The 13993-nt window shown below is 46.0% G+C and overlaps 1 protein-coding gene across 1 annotated transcript in view; it reads left to right on the forward strand.

Annotated features, from left to right (window-relative positions):
- The window catches only part of MYO7A (myosin VIIA), a 115039-nt gene that overhangs the window by 18121 nt on the left and 82925 nt on the right, over positions 1–13993 (forward strand). The window contains exon 2 of the mRNA XM_071766289.1: positions 4307–4364. Within this exon, the coding sequence (XP_071622390.1) occupies positions 4347–4364 (18 nt within the window). The 5' untranslated portion in view covers positions 4307–4346. The remainder of the gene's footprint in view (positions 1–4306; positions 4365–13993) is intronic.

Consider the following 13993-nt stretch of genomic DNA (forward strand, 5'->3'; position numbering starts at 1 on the left):
AACTGGACACAGGACTCAAGCTCTGGCCTCCCCAGAGCTGAGCACAGGGGCAGAATCCCTTCCCTGGACCTGCTGGCCACGCTGTTCCTGAGCCAGGCCAGGATGCCATTGGCCTTCTTGGCTACCTGGGCAGACCTGGGCTACCATGGTGGAGACCTTCAACTGAAGCACTCCTTAGCTTCTGTTCAACATTGCTTTCAAGCAGGTGACATGTACAGTTCCTTGTTGCGCATCTCTTTGCATCCGTAAGGAGTTTAAAGGATTTTTTAGCCCCTTCAGCCTTGCTTCACTTCCTCCCTGAGATGCTGTCAGGGTTTAACACTGTCCTGGCAATTAAACCAAATAACAGCTGCTCTCTATTAATCCCCCCTCCCCTCCCTGATAAAGAAAGGAGAGAGAATAAGGGAGAGAGACTGATGGGTTGGAAACTGAACTACACAGCTTGAATGAAACAGGAATGAGAAATAGGAAAAATTACTAAGTCTATACAAATAGACAGGAAATTGATACCATGTTCCTTCCCCCCTTGCCCCCAATAACTCTCACGTCACCACCGAGGCTGCAGGGCAGCCCTGGGAAAATCCAGGCTGGAATCCTGGAGTCAGCAGCAGTTGGGAGCTGGAGGCAGGAACACACAGATTCAGGCTGGGATGGATCAGGAGCACAGGCAGAGGAATGGATGGGATCCTCCCAGGATGCCCAAGCAAAGAGGGAGAGGGGAAGAAGGGGAAGCAGGAAGGGGTTTGACCCTGGTGATCCCTCAAATTTATCCTGAGGATGAGGTGGATGGGATGGAATCCTCTGGTCAATTCTGGCATCTCTCTTGTCCCTTCCTCCCCAAAGGAGGGGTTCAGATGGGATCTTTTTACTCCTTTGCTCCTTCTGGAGGGCAAAATGTTGCTCAGAGCTGAGCAGTGTCCCTGGTTCTGCACCCCAGGCTCTGGCTGGAACTATAAACATCAAGTGTTATCAGTCCCAGCAGCAGCCACTGCCTGAGAAACTTGCTGTTCATTTCAGCATTGCAGCTGCTTACAAGAGACTGAGCTGAAAGCAAAAGTAGAAGACAGAAAATCACCTTTATCCTGGCCCAAACCAGGACAGATGCTCTGTTCAGATGGTCTTTGGCTGGTGGTACCCAGAAGCCTAGAAAACAAACCAAATTTACAAAATTTTCACCCCTGGAGTAGATTGCCCAGGGAGATTGTGAAATCTCCATCCCTGGAGACATTCAGGACACACCTGGAAGGATTCCCCAAACCAGCTCTTGGGGATCCTGCTCTTGCAGGGGGGTTGGACCAGATGATCCTCAGAGGTCCCTTCCAACCCCTGGCATTCTGTGATTCTGTGAAAAAATACATTTTCCAGAGAGTTTCCCTTGTGCTCTTGTGTTACACATTTGGGACAGGTGCTGGAGAATTTTTTTTGGAGCCCATCTCAGTTCCCATCCTGTGCTCACCTGCCAGGAAGAACTGGAGGCTCCAAATGTCTGAAATTTTCCATGAGGGGTCCTGTCAACCATGGGGCAGATGATCTCAGACAAGCCCAGTCTTTCTTACTGTGCCCTGTGGGAAAATTGAAGGAAAATTTCTGGTTCCCCTACCCTTCTGTTTTGGGGGATTTCCTTGGTGAGCAAGAGTGGGGAAAGCTGGGTGCATGTTGTGTGCAACCTCTCTTGCCACAGCATCACAGGGGGGTTTACAAAGCATTGAACAAGAACAAGCTTGGGGGCTGATAGACCTCCAGAAAATTTAAAAAAAAAACCAAAAAAACCAAACAAAAAAAACCCCCAAACCACCAAAACCAACCAACAAAAAAAAACACACAAAAAAACCCCAAACCAACCAAACAAACCCCAGCAAATAAACAAACAAACAAAACAAACACCCAGACACTCTGGGTGCCAAAGTCCTGTTTAAGAACAGAGTGTTCTAGGTATCTAAATACACTTCTAATCCTTCCCCAGCACCTCTTCAGCATCCCCACAAGCTGGGCTGAGCAAGATGCCCATGCCCAGGACACTTTTTATGCCAGGTAGCAGTGCTTGGCTTCAGCAGCAGGAGGATGAGAACTGAACCAGGGGCCCTAGCCCAGTCTGTGGGAAGAGATTCCCCCATCCATGGCTTTTGCAACATGGACACACAATGGGACAAGCCCCACTAGGCCATTTTGCTGACTGTCATGCAGCTCAGTAATGCCTGAAATACTCAGGAGCTCCCTGTTGGGTGAGATCACTGTTTTTCAGGGAGGGAAACTGAGGCAAGAAACTATAAAGAAGTCCCTTGCAGATGTCCTCCACCCCAGGCACTCAGACTGCTGCCCAGCCCCCATGTTCAGCATTGCCCCTCCAACCATCATGGTACAGACCTGGGAAGGACCTCTGGAGACCCTCACCCAGGGTCTGCTCTGAGCCAAGCTAAGATTTCACCAACTATTCCCAGTGGAAGAGATTTGGCAGCATCTCTGGGCTGCCTGTCTCAGGGTTCACTGCTTGGCAGGGTTAGAAAGTTATTTTCAAGCCACATGAATTAAGGAGAAGAAGAAGAATATAATGTGCTACAGGGAAGATGCAAATTGAGAATCAAGAAGAAAAAAAAAAAAAAAAAAGCCTTTCAGATATTAATTTCAGGAGCATGATTTTCCACCAGTCATCTGTCTTCTAGAAAAAAAGCCAAATGAATTCATTAAAAATGGTCTGTGGCCAAAATTTGCTGAGTGAGGGTTTCCTAATGAAGAGAGATGCTTTGGCTGCTCTTAGGACATCAGCTCCTTTTCTGGGTGATGCAGATGGATCATGTGGATGAGTTCAACAGCTGGATGAGTTCCACAGCTGGATGGGTTCCACACCTGGATGGTTTCATTAAGGTGCTGAAGGCACTCTAGGTGGCAAACTCCTCCAGCTCTCAGTGGGACACTTCATCTTCCTTCAAAGATGTGGTCAGCACAAAGGGAGAGGTGATGCAGGAGAAAGGGAAACACTGCTGAGCCTTTGAATTCCCTGGAAGAGCTCAGAGAGAGAAATCCTGGCTTTCTAGGTAGGATGGGAGCATCTGTTCCATTTATCAGCAGGATCAGCTCCAAAAAACCAAGTCCTGCCTGGCTGAATGGGATGAGTGTGGTTGCTGCTGGTGGGGCAGAGATTTCTCTCCTTGCCCTGAGGGAAGTGTGGTGGGACACTGGCACTTTCTTTATCACAGGAGATTTATTACTTCTTGTTTTTGCAAGAGTGGTCTGTTCTACATTGTGTCTCTTTGGGACATCTCACCTGGAAATGAGGGGAGGTGGAAAGACTTGATTGTTGCCTCCTGTCCACCCAGGAAATGTTCACTTTTTGGTGGGGAAAGCACAAAAAAACACTCCTGGCTTAAACCTGAAACATAATATTTAGGTTTGTATGACAAGTCTGGCCTGCTTTGTCACTGTGAAGGGAAAGGTGTCCTGCAAGATCACCTTTCATCAGCTTTCACATCCCTCCTGTCTCCTGGGGGTTCTGTCTCTCAGACAGAGTTCCTTTCTGTTGGATTTTTCAGGTGTGAGAGTTTTTACCCTGCTGGAAAATATTCAACATCATAAATATAACAATTCCTGATTGCCATCGAGAGGACTTAGAGGTTCAGTGCTGCAGAAATTTCATTCTTTGAAAGCATTTTTCACTCACAGCACCACACATCAGGCAGCCCAAGCCCAGGGTCAGCATGGGTCCCATATGAAAGGCATCTGTGAATCAGACAAAAAAAAAAAGACAAAAAAAAAATACACATCAAGCAGCAGTGGAATATCAAGATACTCAGCCCAACCCAGGTATTAGCTACAGGCTATGGGGAGGGTTTGATATTTTCTTTCCTCTCCTGAAAGCAGTTTTGATAGAAAGATGATAACTGGTGTAATAATCTTGTGGGATGTGAGGACACCTTCTCCATGGGCTTTATTTAGTTCATTCCATGGGATCTCAGGACACATGCAGTAAATCAGCATCAGCCTGGTTGCTCAGGGTTAATTCTTGTATAACTTTCCAGGACTCAGTTTACAAAATATTTCTTGCATAAGCAACCTCCAGGCCTGGACTCATTCAGCAGGGTGCAGGCATTAATCTGGATGTGGTAGAGGATTGTCTCTCACTGTCTGGAACTAATCGGGAAAAGTGGAAAAATTGGAAAGAATTGGGAGTTCAGCTCCTTCTGTTCAGTTCTGCTTCCATCTGAGGGGCTGTGTCTGTCCCTTTAGGGTTGGGACAATCCCTGAATTGGGGTCTATGAATCAGGGTGGCAGTTTATTAATTGCTGCTTTTTTTTTTTTTTTTTTGGTTTAGGTCCATTCCTGGTGACTGCTGATGTGTGTATCCAGGAACCATGGTCATTCTACGACAGGTAAGTGAAGCATTCCTTTCCTCAGCATTTCTGATTTACACCATCACCCCAAGGATGAATAAAAGTTTTTTTGTCTTTTTTGGGGGGAAGGGGGGGAAGGAAGGGTCAAGTCAGGCTATTTTTATCCTATTTCCCTAAAAGGGCTGTTACAAGATGCAGAGATACTCATTAACCTTAATCCTTGATTAGCTTAGAGGAGGAAAACATTGCTCTGTGTGTGTAGTCCAGATTAGCCATGTGCAATCTTCCACTTCTGTTTTCTCATTTGGGATGGCCCAGGAGCTGCATGTGAGTCCTGGATATGCAGGATAACACAGATTATGCCTTGCCTTGAAGAATAATCTAATCAAGATTTGATTCTCAGCTTCCAGGAGCAGAGTTGTATGAAAATGGAGCCCTCGTGCACATTTATAAAGAAGTTGAATTGAAGAATTAAGTTGGATGGCAAGGTCTCAAGTAGATTCTGAAAAAAATTAGGGCTTTGAATTACAGTGTTTTCCCTGTCTCTAGGCATAAAATGTTTTTCTCATTGTCAACTTCTGGGCTGTCTTGTTTCCATGTCTCACCTGGGGAGGACTCACTTTATTGCCATGTGTCCTGGGGTCAGCATGGAGGTGATGGAGCAAATCCACCCAATATTTTTGATTTGACTCTGGGTCTGACTTGTGCTTTTAGCTGCAAATGGGCAGAAAGCTCTGAAGCTGCATGCAGGAACTCATGAGGTACCAGTTTATCCAGGGACAAGAAGAGTTGAGGGTAGCTTCAGGAGTGGAAGGAATTCCCAAGATGCATGGAAAAACTGAAATGGTCTTTGCAGTGTTGATCTGACCTATTGGGACCTCTGGCCCAACAAAAAGAGGCTGGACTTTGGCAGGGGAGATAAACACTTTGTCCTCCTTCCAAAAGGCTCAGAGGCATTGGCTCCGTGTCACAAACTCTGCCTGAAACACTTTGGGTGCCAAGGAAAACAGGTGTGGACATTCAAACAAAGCACATTCATTTGAAAGCTCTGAACAGAAGTTGTGCCCAGGTAGCCAAGAAGGCCAATGGCATCCTGGCCTGGCTCAGGAACAGCGTGGCCAGCAGGTCCAGGGAAGGGATTCTGCCCCTGTGCTCAGCCCTGGGGAGGCCACAGCTTGAGTCCTGTGTCCAGTTCTGGGCCCCTCAGCTCAGGAAGGAGATTGAGGTGCTGGAGCAGGTCCAAAGGAGGCAACTGGGCTGGTGAAGGGATCCAGCAGAAATGCTGTGAGGAAGGGCTGAGGGAGCTGGGGGTGTTGAGGCTGGAGAAGAGGAGGCTCAGGGGAGACCTCATCACTCTCTCCAACTCCCTGAAAGGAGGTTGGAGCCAGGGGGGGGTTGGGCTCTTTTCCCAGGCAACTCTCAGCAAGACAAGAGGCCATGGTCTCAAGTTGTGCCAGAGGAGGTTTAGGTTGGACATTAGAAAGAATTTCTTGATGGAGAGGGGGATCAGGCATTGGAATGGGCTGCCCAGGGAAGGGGTGGATTCTCCATCCCTGGAGCTATTTCAAAAGAGCCTGGATGTGGCACTGAGTGCCATGGGCTGGGAACCACGGGGGGAGTGGATCAAGGGTTGGACTTGATGAGCTCTGAGGTCCCTTCCAACCCAGCCAATTCTATGATTCTATGATTCTGTGATTCTATGGTGTCTCTCCAGACTTCCTTTAATATCTCTCTGCTGCAGGTTACCCCTCTGGGGTTCATCTACTTGTTCATAGTCTTCTGGGCTGGGCTGAATTCACCTTTTGCAGAGGTTTAATTAATAAGACCATCTTCCTGGATATCCAAAAACAAGGGGTATTCTTTAGGCAGGGGGCTTCTCAAGTCATTTCTTTCCCACCTGTCTTAGGGTTGGATGGATCTCCATCCTGGAGATGTCTTCCCAGGAGAGACTGGCTTGGGCACTTCATATTTAGATGGACCCAAGTGTGAATGGAGAGTTTTGGTTCTAGGAAATCTTTTCTTCTGTCACCTCTGCTATCATGAAAATAACTTCCAGAAAAGGGGACATGTAGGTGGCTCCTCAAGGCACTTTATGCAATCCACCTCAACACTATGTCTGGGATTTGGGTCCTTATTAAATCCTCAGGGTGTGCTTGGTGTGGTATGAAAATGGGGCTGAATTCTTGGGTTTTTACATCTCGTACCTGTAGTGTTAGAGCAGAGCAGGAGCGATGCTGCCCTTACATCAGCAGGTGAGGGGTTATTTCTGGGGTGTTACAGTGGAAGGGAAAAACATAACAGAATTTCTGTACTGCAAGTTGGATGCTGGAGAATAAACATGGAAGCATTTGTGATTTTTGTCTTTGTATCACCCACGTGTTCAAAGCCCATCTCCTCCAGGCAGGTGTCACAAGAGCCTTTAACTTTGACATTTGGGAACACGTTCAGCCTCCTAAAGGCTTTTTTAGAGAAGAAACTCAGTGGTTTTCCATGCCAACATAATTTACTTCATAAGGTCCAAGTGTGAAAAATATCTAAGGAACCACCAGATGGATTCCAAGCAGTTATCAACATTATTTGATACATTACTTTGGGATTAAAACTCATCACTTAAAACAACCCTCAGCTTTCAAAAAGCTCTTCCATTTCTTTTTTTCTTGACAGTTTTGAGCCTAACTCCCCTTTTGGGTCCTGCTGCTGAGCAGATGCTGACAAATAGGGAAATAGATTTGTGTAGAACTTGCATTCTGCAGATATCTCTCTGCATCCTGCATAAGGTGAGGACCCCTCCATAGTGAAACAAGGTTACTCAGTTTTTAGCAGGTACAGGATCTTTCTGACATAATTTTATTCCAGTTTACTTCATCTGAGTCACATTTAAACCACGTTGCACTCTGGTCCAAAGAGTTGCTGCTCATTTTTCAATGGGTACAATGTGCTTGTGGTCCTCCCCTCCCATCCTTTTTCCCCTGAAAACTTTCTCTGACAACATCAGAACAAAAGCAAACAATCTCTCAAGCTTTTGGCCCCTTCAGCTTGGTTTTCCTGCTTTTACCCAGCTACAAATCCAGGAGTTTTGAGAAAAAAATATTATTACTGCACCCTTTCTACTCTCCCACCAAAATGGTTCCCATTGGGATCTCTCCAGTTTTTACCCAGCTACAAATCCAGGAATTAAAAAAAAAAAAAAATTAAAAATTACTGCATCCTTTCTACTCTCCCACCAAAATGGTTCCCATTGGGATCTCCCCAGTTTTTACCCAGCTACAAATCCAGGAATTTAAAAAAAAAAGAAAAAAAATTAAAAATTACTGCATTCTTTCTACTCTCCCAGCAAAATGGTTCCCATTGGGATCTCCCTTAGAGGCTGTCCCTGGGCAGCTGGGAGTGGAGAGTTCAGCTCAAACAAGAAGGATAAAACACAGAGAGCTCCTACACTGTGTCTTCCACCCAGTAATTCAGAAGAAAAGCCAATATTGTTCCCCAGCAGGGGCCTGGAGGGAGCCAAACTTATCAGCTTTAGTCACTAGCAAATTACTCATGGCAAGTCCATTTCCATGCACAAAGAAAGGGAAGATGGGAAAGGGGGGCTCCCGAAATTCCTGTCTTGGCAGCCTGACAACTTTCTTTGGCTCCACAGCACAGCAGGAGCTTCTTCTTACATCTTCTGCCTTTTATTTAAAGCAGAGATGTTTTTAGAGCTGGAGTGCAGACCAGGAGGCTGTGGTGGCCACCGATGACCACAGCCCAGCTAGGGACACATCGTTGCTCCAGGAGGGCTTCACCCAGGCTATCACTGGCCTGGTGGCAAACAACAAAGGCTTTCTGCTTGCCACATGTTTTTTTTTTTGCCAACTGCATCTTCTTGATCGTGTAGGCAGCCTCATATAACCTGATCTCAAAGCCAGGGTTTCCTAATGCTGCAAATTCCCTGCTGCTGGGCCAGACCGACAGAAATCAAAACCACTTCTCTGCTGGGGAAGGAAACATGCTCACAAAATGTAAGTATTTCTTGTAGAATCATAGGATTGTCTAGGTTAGAGGGGATCTTCAATCTCATCTAGCTCCTACCCCACCACCATGGGCAGGGACCCCTCCCACAGCCCAGGTTGCTCCAAGCCCCATCCAACCTGGGCTGAGACACTGCCAGGGATGGGGCAGCCACAGCTTCCTTGGGCACCCTGGGACAGGGGCTCAGCACCCTCACAGCAAAAAATTTCTTCCTAATATCTCATCTAAATCTCCACTCTTTAGTTTGAAGCTGACCCCCCTCATCCTATCACTCCATGCCCTTGTGAAATGTCCCTCCCCAGCTTTCCTGCATCCCCTTCAGGCACTGGAAGATGCTCTAAGGTCTCCCTGGAGCCTTCACTTCACACCAGCTCTCCCAGCCTGGCTCCATAGTAGATGTAGGACCAAGTTGAGCATCCCACAAAGCTTTCCACTAAATTAGAGTTGGCAAAAGATTGTATCTGCATCTCTTGACCATGCCCAGAGAACATATGAGAAGCATTGTTGCTTTTGTGGGTTTCTCCCTGTTGTTAGCGACCCCCCAGCCTGTTCCTGGAATTTATAGGGAGAGAAGTAGGAATGGGAGTGAAAAGAAATGTCAGAGAACTAAACTAAGCAGGTAAATGAAACCATAGCTCAGCCAGAACTCAAAGTCCTGAGGGATCAATCAAACACTGTTGGCACCTGATGCTATAAAGCTCTTTTTGGTTCAACACCAAAGCAAGGAAGGCATCTCCAAGTAGCCTGGAGCTCTGAAGGAGCCAAGGCTTGCTCAGAGATTTCAGCTCTGCTCTCCTGGCTTGGCAGTGCTCCTGGGGGCAATGCCAAACCCCACAGTTCCTTTGCAGGCACCCGTTCTGCAACATCCCTCCATGCCAGCTCCAGCATTTCTCTATGTAGAAAAACCCCAACACAACTTTTAAACCCACAAAGTGAGCCCTACATGGATGAGACTGTCCTTGATTTGTTCCTCTCTGTGTTTTCTGAGAGTGTTACTATCCTTGCACGAGGATTGGCTTTTAGGTAAAATATTTAGCTATAATTTCTCACCATGAGAACAATCAGCTATTGGAATAATCTCCCCAGAGAAGTGGTGGATTCCCCAACATTGGACACTTCTTAGATTTAGCTGGACAGGGTGCTGGGGTGTCTTGTCTACCCAAGAAAAGTGAAATCAGATGATTTTTGAGGTCACTTCCTACCTGGTGTTCTATGATTGTCTGATAAAATGGTCTTTTCCCCTATTTGACATTTCTCAGGAGTTTGTATAGAGAGCAATCACTTTCCTTTCTAGCCTTGGAATTGATCCAAATAAAAAAAAAAAAAAAAAGCACCTTTTTTTTTTTGCCCCTTGCAAAACAAGTTCTGCAGTCCTCTTGCTGGTGGCAGCCCTTTCTTCCCTGCTCCAGTTTTATTTCTTCTTGCTAGGGCCAGAATTGCCCATTGCACCACAGGTAAAAGGGATTTGTGCAGTTCTTTAATGAGCAGAAATAGATTTTGTGACCACTGGCATTTACAGAGACTTGGTTTGATGCTCTGGGAGATGTTTTTCCTGGGTGAGAGTGAAAATAACAGAGAATACATTTTGAAATCTTTCAGTCTATTCACAGCCATCTCCCAGCTGGGCTCTGGGAGCATCAGTTTTCACCTGGAGCTGACATACACTATTTTGGGGTAATTTGGATAACATGCATTCAGCTTCTCTAAGTGATTCATTGTGCCATATATTTTGTCAGCAAGGTAGAAGGGACAGGGGAGAAACTCAGCATTCTTGTAGGTCTTCTCAGAGCTGTTCTGTAATCATGTTATTATAAAAAGCAAAGTGTAAGTCCACTGTTTGGATTCTCTTCCTCATAAACACTGAATAATTTAGTTCCTCTCCCATTTATGCCTTGTATCTGTCTGATCTATGAGTCTGGGGCTTCCTTGAATAGCTGGAATGAAAAGTCCAGCAGAAGCCAACCAAAGGGCACATTTGCATATAGATTGAAACATGAATCCTTGGGAGCCCTTCATTAGTTGCAGTGCTCAAGACATTTGGCATTTTAACAGCTCTCTGCATCAAATCCTTTCCATCAAATTTATGGGACAATTAAAGTGCTGGGGTAGCTGAGCACAGAAAATGAAGTTGCAGGCTGGGGAGATGTTCTTGCAGTGCTATGGCTGCAGAATATAAATTGCATGATGATAAAAGGAGGAGAGTGAGCAATCTCAGCCCTGGTGTGGAGATGCCCTCCCTGCCAGACATTCTCCTTCCTGCTTTTCAATACTTTAAAACAGCTCTGAGCATCTCTCTTCCTCCAAGAACATGCACTGAAACTTTAATCTGCTTGTTCTCAAGACAGAGGAGGCTTGGAGGAATAATTGTTGTACATGTGGGGGAGTTTAGGTTTGGTTTTTTAAAAAACAGTGGCAAAATACCCATCCAATGGGAGGCTTCAGGGAACTTCAAAGGACTCAGTAACAAAAATTTAACTTGAATTAATCTTGGAATCTCAGGTTTCCCCAGGGGGAATCTACATCCTTGGGGACAACTCTTGCCCAGCAGCTCATGTATCATCTTGTCTTCTTGATGATAACTTCTCTGTGTCTGCCAGAGCCCTTAAAGATGGGATTTAACTTGCTGAGACCCAAAGTCTGGACCAAGAAGAAGGAGATTCAGCCCCTCAAACTGCTTCTTTCTCTTAAGTCCTCCAATTCATCATGGCTGGGGGGGAGAATTTAGATTGGATATTATGAAAAAATTCCTTACTGAAAGGGTTATCAGGGCCTGGCCCAGGCTGCCCAGGGTAAAGTCACCATCCCTGGAAGGATTTAAAAGCTGTGTAAATGTAGCACTGGGGGACTTGATTTAGTGGTGGCCTTGGCAGTGCTGGGTTAATGGTTGGATTTGATGATATGAAAGGTCTTTTCCAACCTAAATGGTGCTATGACCCTATAACCTGACTCTGGAGAAGTCTCACTGTAGAACCACAGAGTGGTTTCAGTTGGAAGGGACCTTAAAGATCATCTCATTCCAGCTGTAATGGATCTTGAACCTCCATCCCCATTGGGTACCAGCTGGTGGATCTGGGACCTTCTGGCCATACTATCAACCCCTTTGCAAGAGTGAGGCTGGGGGAGGGAGGTCAGAAATCCTTCATTTTCACTCACACCTCATCCCATTCCACATCTTATCCTACTGCTAGGGATCAGCACCATCCCTTGGTACTCTCCAGCCATTGAGCCTCTGATTACATTTTAAACAGGAGGAAGCATCTTCGTCCCAGCTCTGCAAATAGAGCAGAGAACAGGATCTCCCATCCTCATCTTCATCCTCATCCTCAGTAGGGCCAGGGAGGTGATCTTACCCTTGTACTCAGCCTTGGTGAGGCTGCACCTGGAGTACTTTGTGAAGATTATTTGGGTATAGAAAGGATATGGAGGGGCTGGAGAGGGTGCAGGGAAGGGCAACCAAGGTGAGCAGATGTCTGGAGAGCAGAGTTTAGGAGGAGAGGCTGAAGAGTGGGGCTGCTGAGCCTGGAGAAGAGGAGGTTGAGGGGAGACTTGTTGCCCTCTACACCTACCTGAAAGGAGGCTGTAGTGAGGTGAGTGTTGGGCTACTCTCCCCAGTGAGTAGCAATAGGACAAGAGACAATGTGTTCAGGTTGCACCAAGAGAGGTAGAGATTAGGTGTTAGGAACAATTTCTTCAGTAAAAGAATGGTGAAGCATTGGAACAGGTTGCTCAGGGAGGTGGTGGACTCACCATCCCTGGAGATATCCAACAAATGAGTAGATGTGGTGCTTTGGGAGATGATTTAGTGGTTAAGATGCTGTAGGACTGGTGAGTGGACTCAGTGATCTTAAAGGGCCTTTCTATCCATGATGATTCTGTGATTCTATGATCCCTGCACACCCACCTCCCTCTGCCTGTCTCCATGCCCTCCCAGATGTGGGATGCAGCTGACAGCTGGACCATGTTGTCTGAAATTTCACCAAAATGCTATGAATTACAAGCATTTCAAAAACCTTGAATATAATGTGCTATTTCACACCTCAAGTCCTGTGTCCAGTTCTGGGCCCCTCAGCTCAGGAAGGAGATTGAGGTGCTGGAGCAGGTCCAAAGGAGGCAACTGGGCTGGTGAAGGGATCCAGCAGAAATGCTGTGAGGAAGGGCTGAGGGAGCTGGGGGTGTTGAGGCTGGAGAAGAGGAGGCTCAGGGGAGACCTCATCACTCTCTCCAACTCCCTGAAAGGAGGTTGGAGCCAGGGGGGGGTTGGGCTCTTTTCCCAGGCAACTCTCAGCAAGACAAGAGGCCATGGTCTCAAGTTGTGCCAGGGGAGGTTTAGGTTGGACATTAGAAAGAATTTCTTTCTGGAGAGGGTGATCAGACATTGGAATGGGCTGCCCAGGGAAGGAGTGGATTCTCCATCCCTGGAGCTATTTCAAAAGAGCCTGGATGTGGCACTGAGTGCCATGGGCTGGGAACCACGGGGGGAGTGGATCAAGGGTTGGACTTGATGAGCTCTGAGGTCCCTTCCAACGCAGCCAGTTCTATGATTCTATGATTCTATGATTTCTTACTTATTTCTGTTACTGTTACCCAGGTGAGTTCTCAGATGGGGTGTAGGGTGTGTCAGTTAAGAGGAATTTGGGGAAAATCCCAAGTCATTTAAGCCAAGACAGCTGCTGTAAGAAATACTTGTGAGACAACATCCTTCAGTGAGTGTGGGACCACACTTTTAGTCTCCTCCTTGCACAAACAGCTGGGCAGCAGCAGCCAGCTCTCCTTTTTGGAGGAGACCTTCCTCTACATCAGATTCCTCGTGCAAAACTGGAAAACATTCAACATCAAGGCATTAAAAAAAAAGCCCTCAACATTTCATGAATTTGGGGTCCCACGCTCATCTATGGCATGACCCCCAGGTACACCACTGAAAGACTTGGCCCTTATGGTGAAAAATTAATTCCTTTTCCAAGCTGCAGAGTCATCTGCTAGCACAGGGAAGATTTGATCTCTGTTATCCTTAAAAATAAAAATAAAAAAATCTTCACTCTGACTTCAATCAGGTTCAAGAAGTTGTGTGCAGCTCCTGGAGCCCAGGGGAAGAAAAGCAGTAACAGATCTTTTCATTGAAAAAAAAAGGCATTTGTTCTCAGGATGAAGTTGAGCTGGGAGCATAGAGAATATCTGCTGAGATGTCAATGCCTGGTCAATAAATAAAAGAATTTTAGTTGAATTAAAAAAGCTGACTTTGAAGACAGAATTCTAATGAGAACATTAAAGTGATATGCTCTGTGGGAATCTTTAGCCAAACTTCCCAAAGTGTTTTCATGAAAAGCTTTGTGCATTTTTTTCCTGTTGCATTTTAGGTCTGGGTGAAATGACATTCTCTAAGGAAGATTTTCAACAGGAATTTTTGAGTAAATCTAGATTTAGTTGTTTTATAAATTTAACCGAAACGGAAGGAGGATTTGGGTGTTTGCTAGAATACACATAAGGAGATTGTTCTGAAAAAAAAAAAAAATCTGTGTAAGAGCAGAGAAAATTCAATACTGTGAGTGAAATAACCCAAGACATTCTGATAAGCCAGCTGGCACTTGAGATGCCTTGACTGGGGCTTTCAGCAGTGGGGAAATGAGATGAAAAAGTGTGGGCTGAGACTTGGAAATTTA

This window comes from Heliangelus exortis, chromosome 1 (assembly GCF_036169615.1).
Source record: "Heliangelus exortis chromosome 1, bHelExo1.hap1, whole genome shotgun sequence".
NCBI classification, from domain to species: domain Eukaryota; kingdom Metazoa; phylum Chordata; class Aves; order Apodiformes; family Trochilidae; genus Heliangelus; species Heliangelus exortis.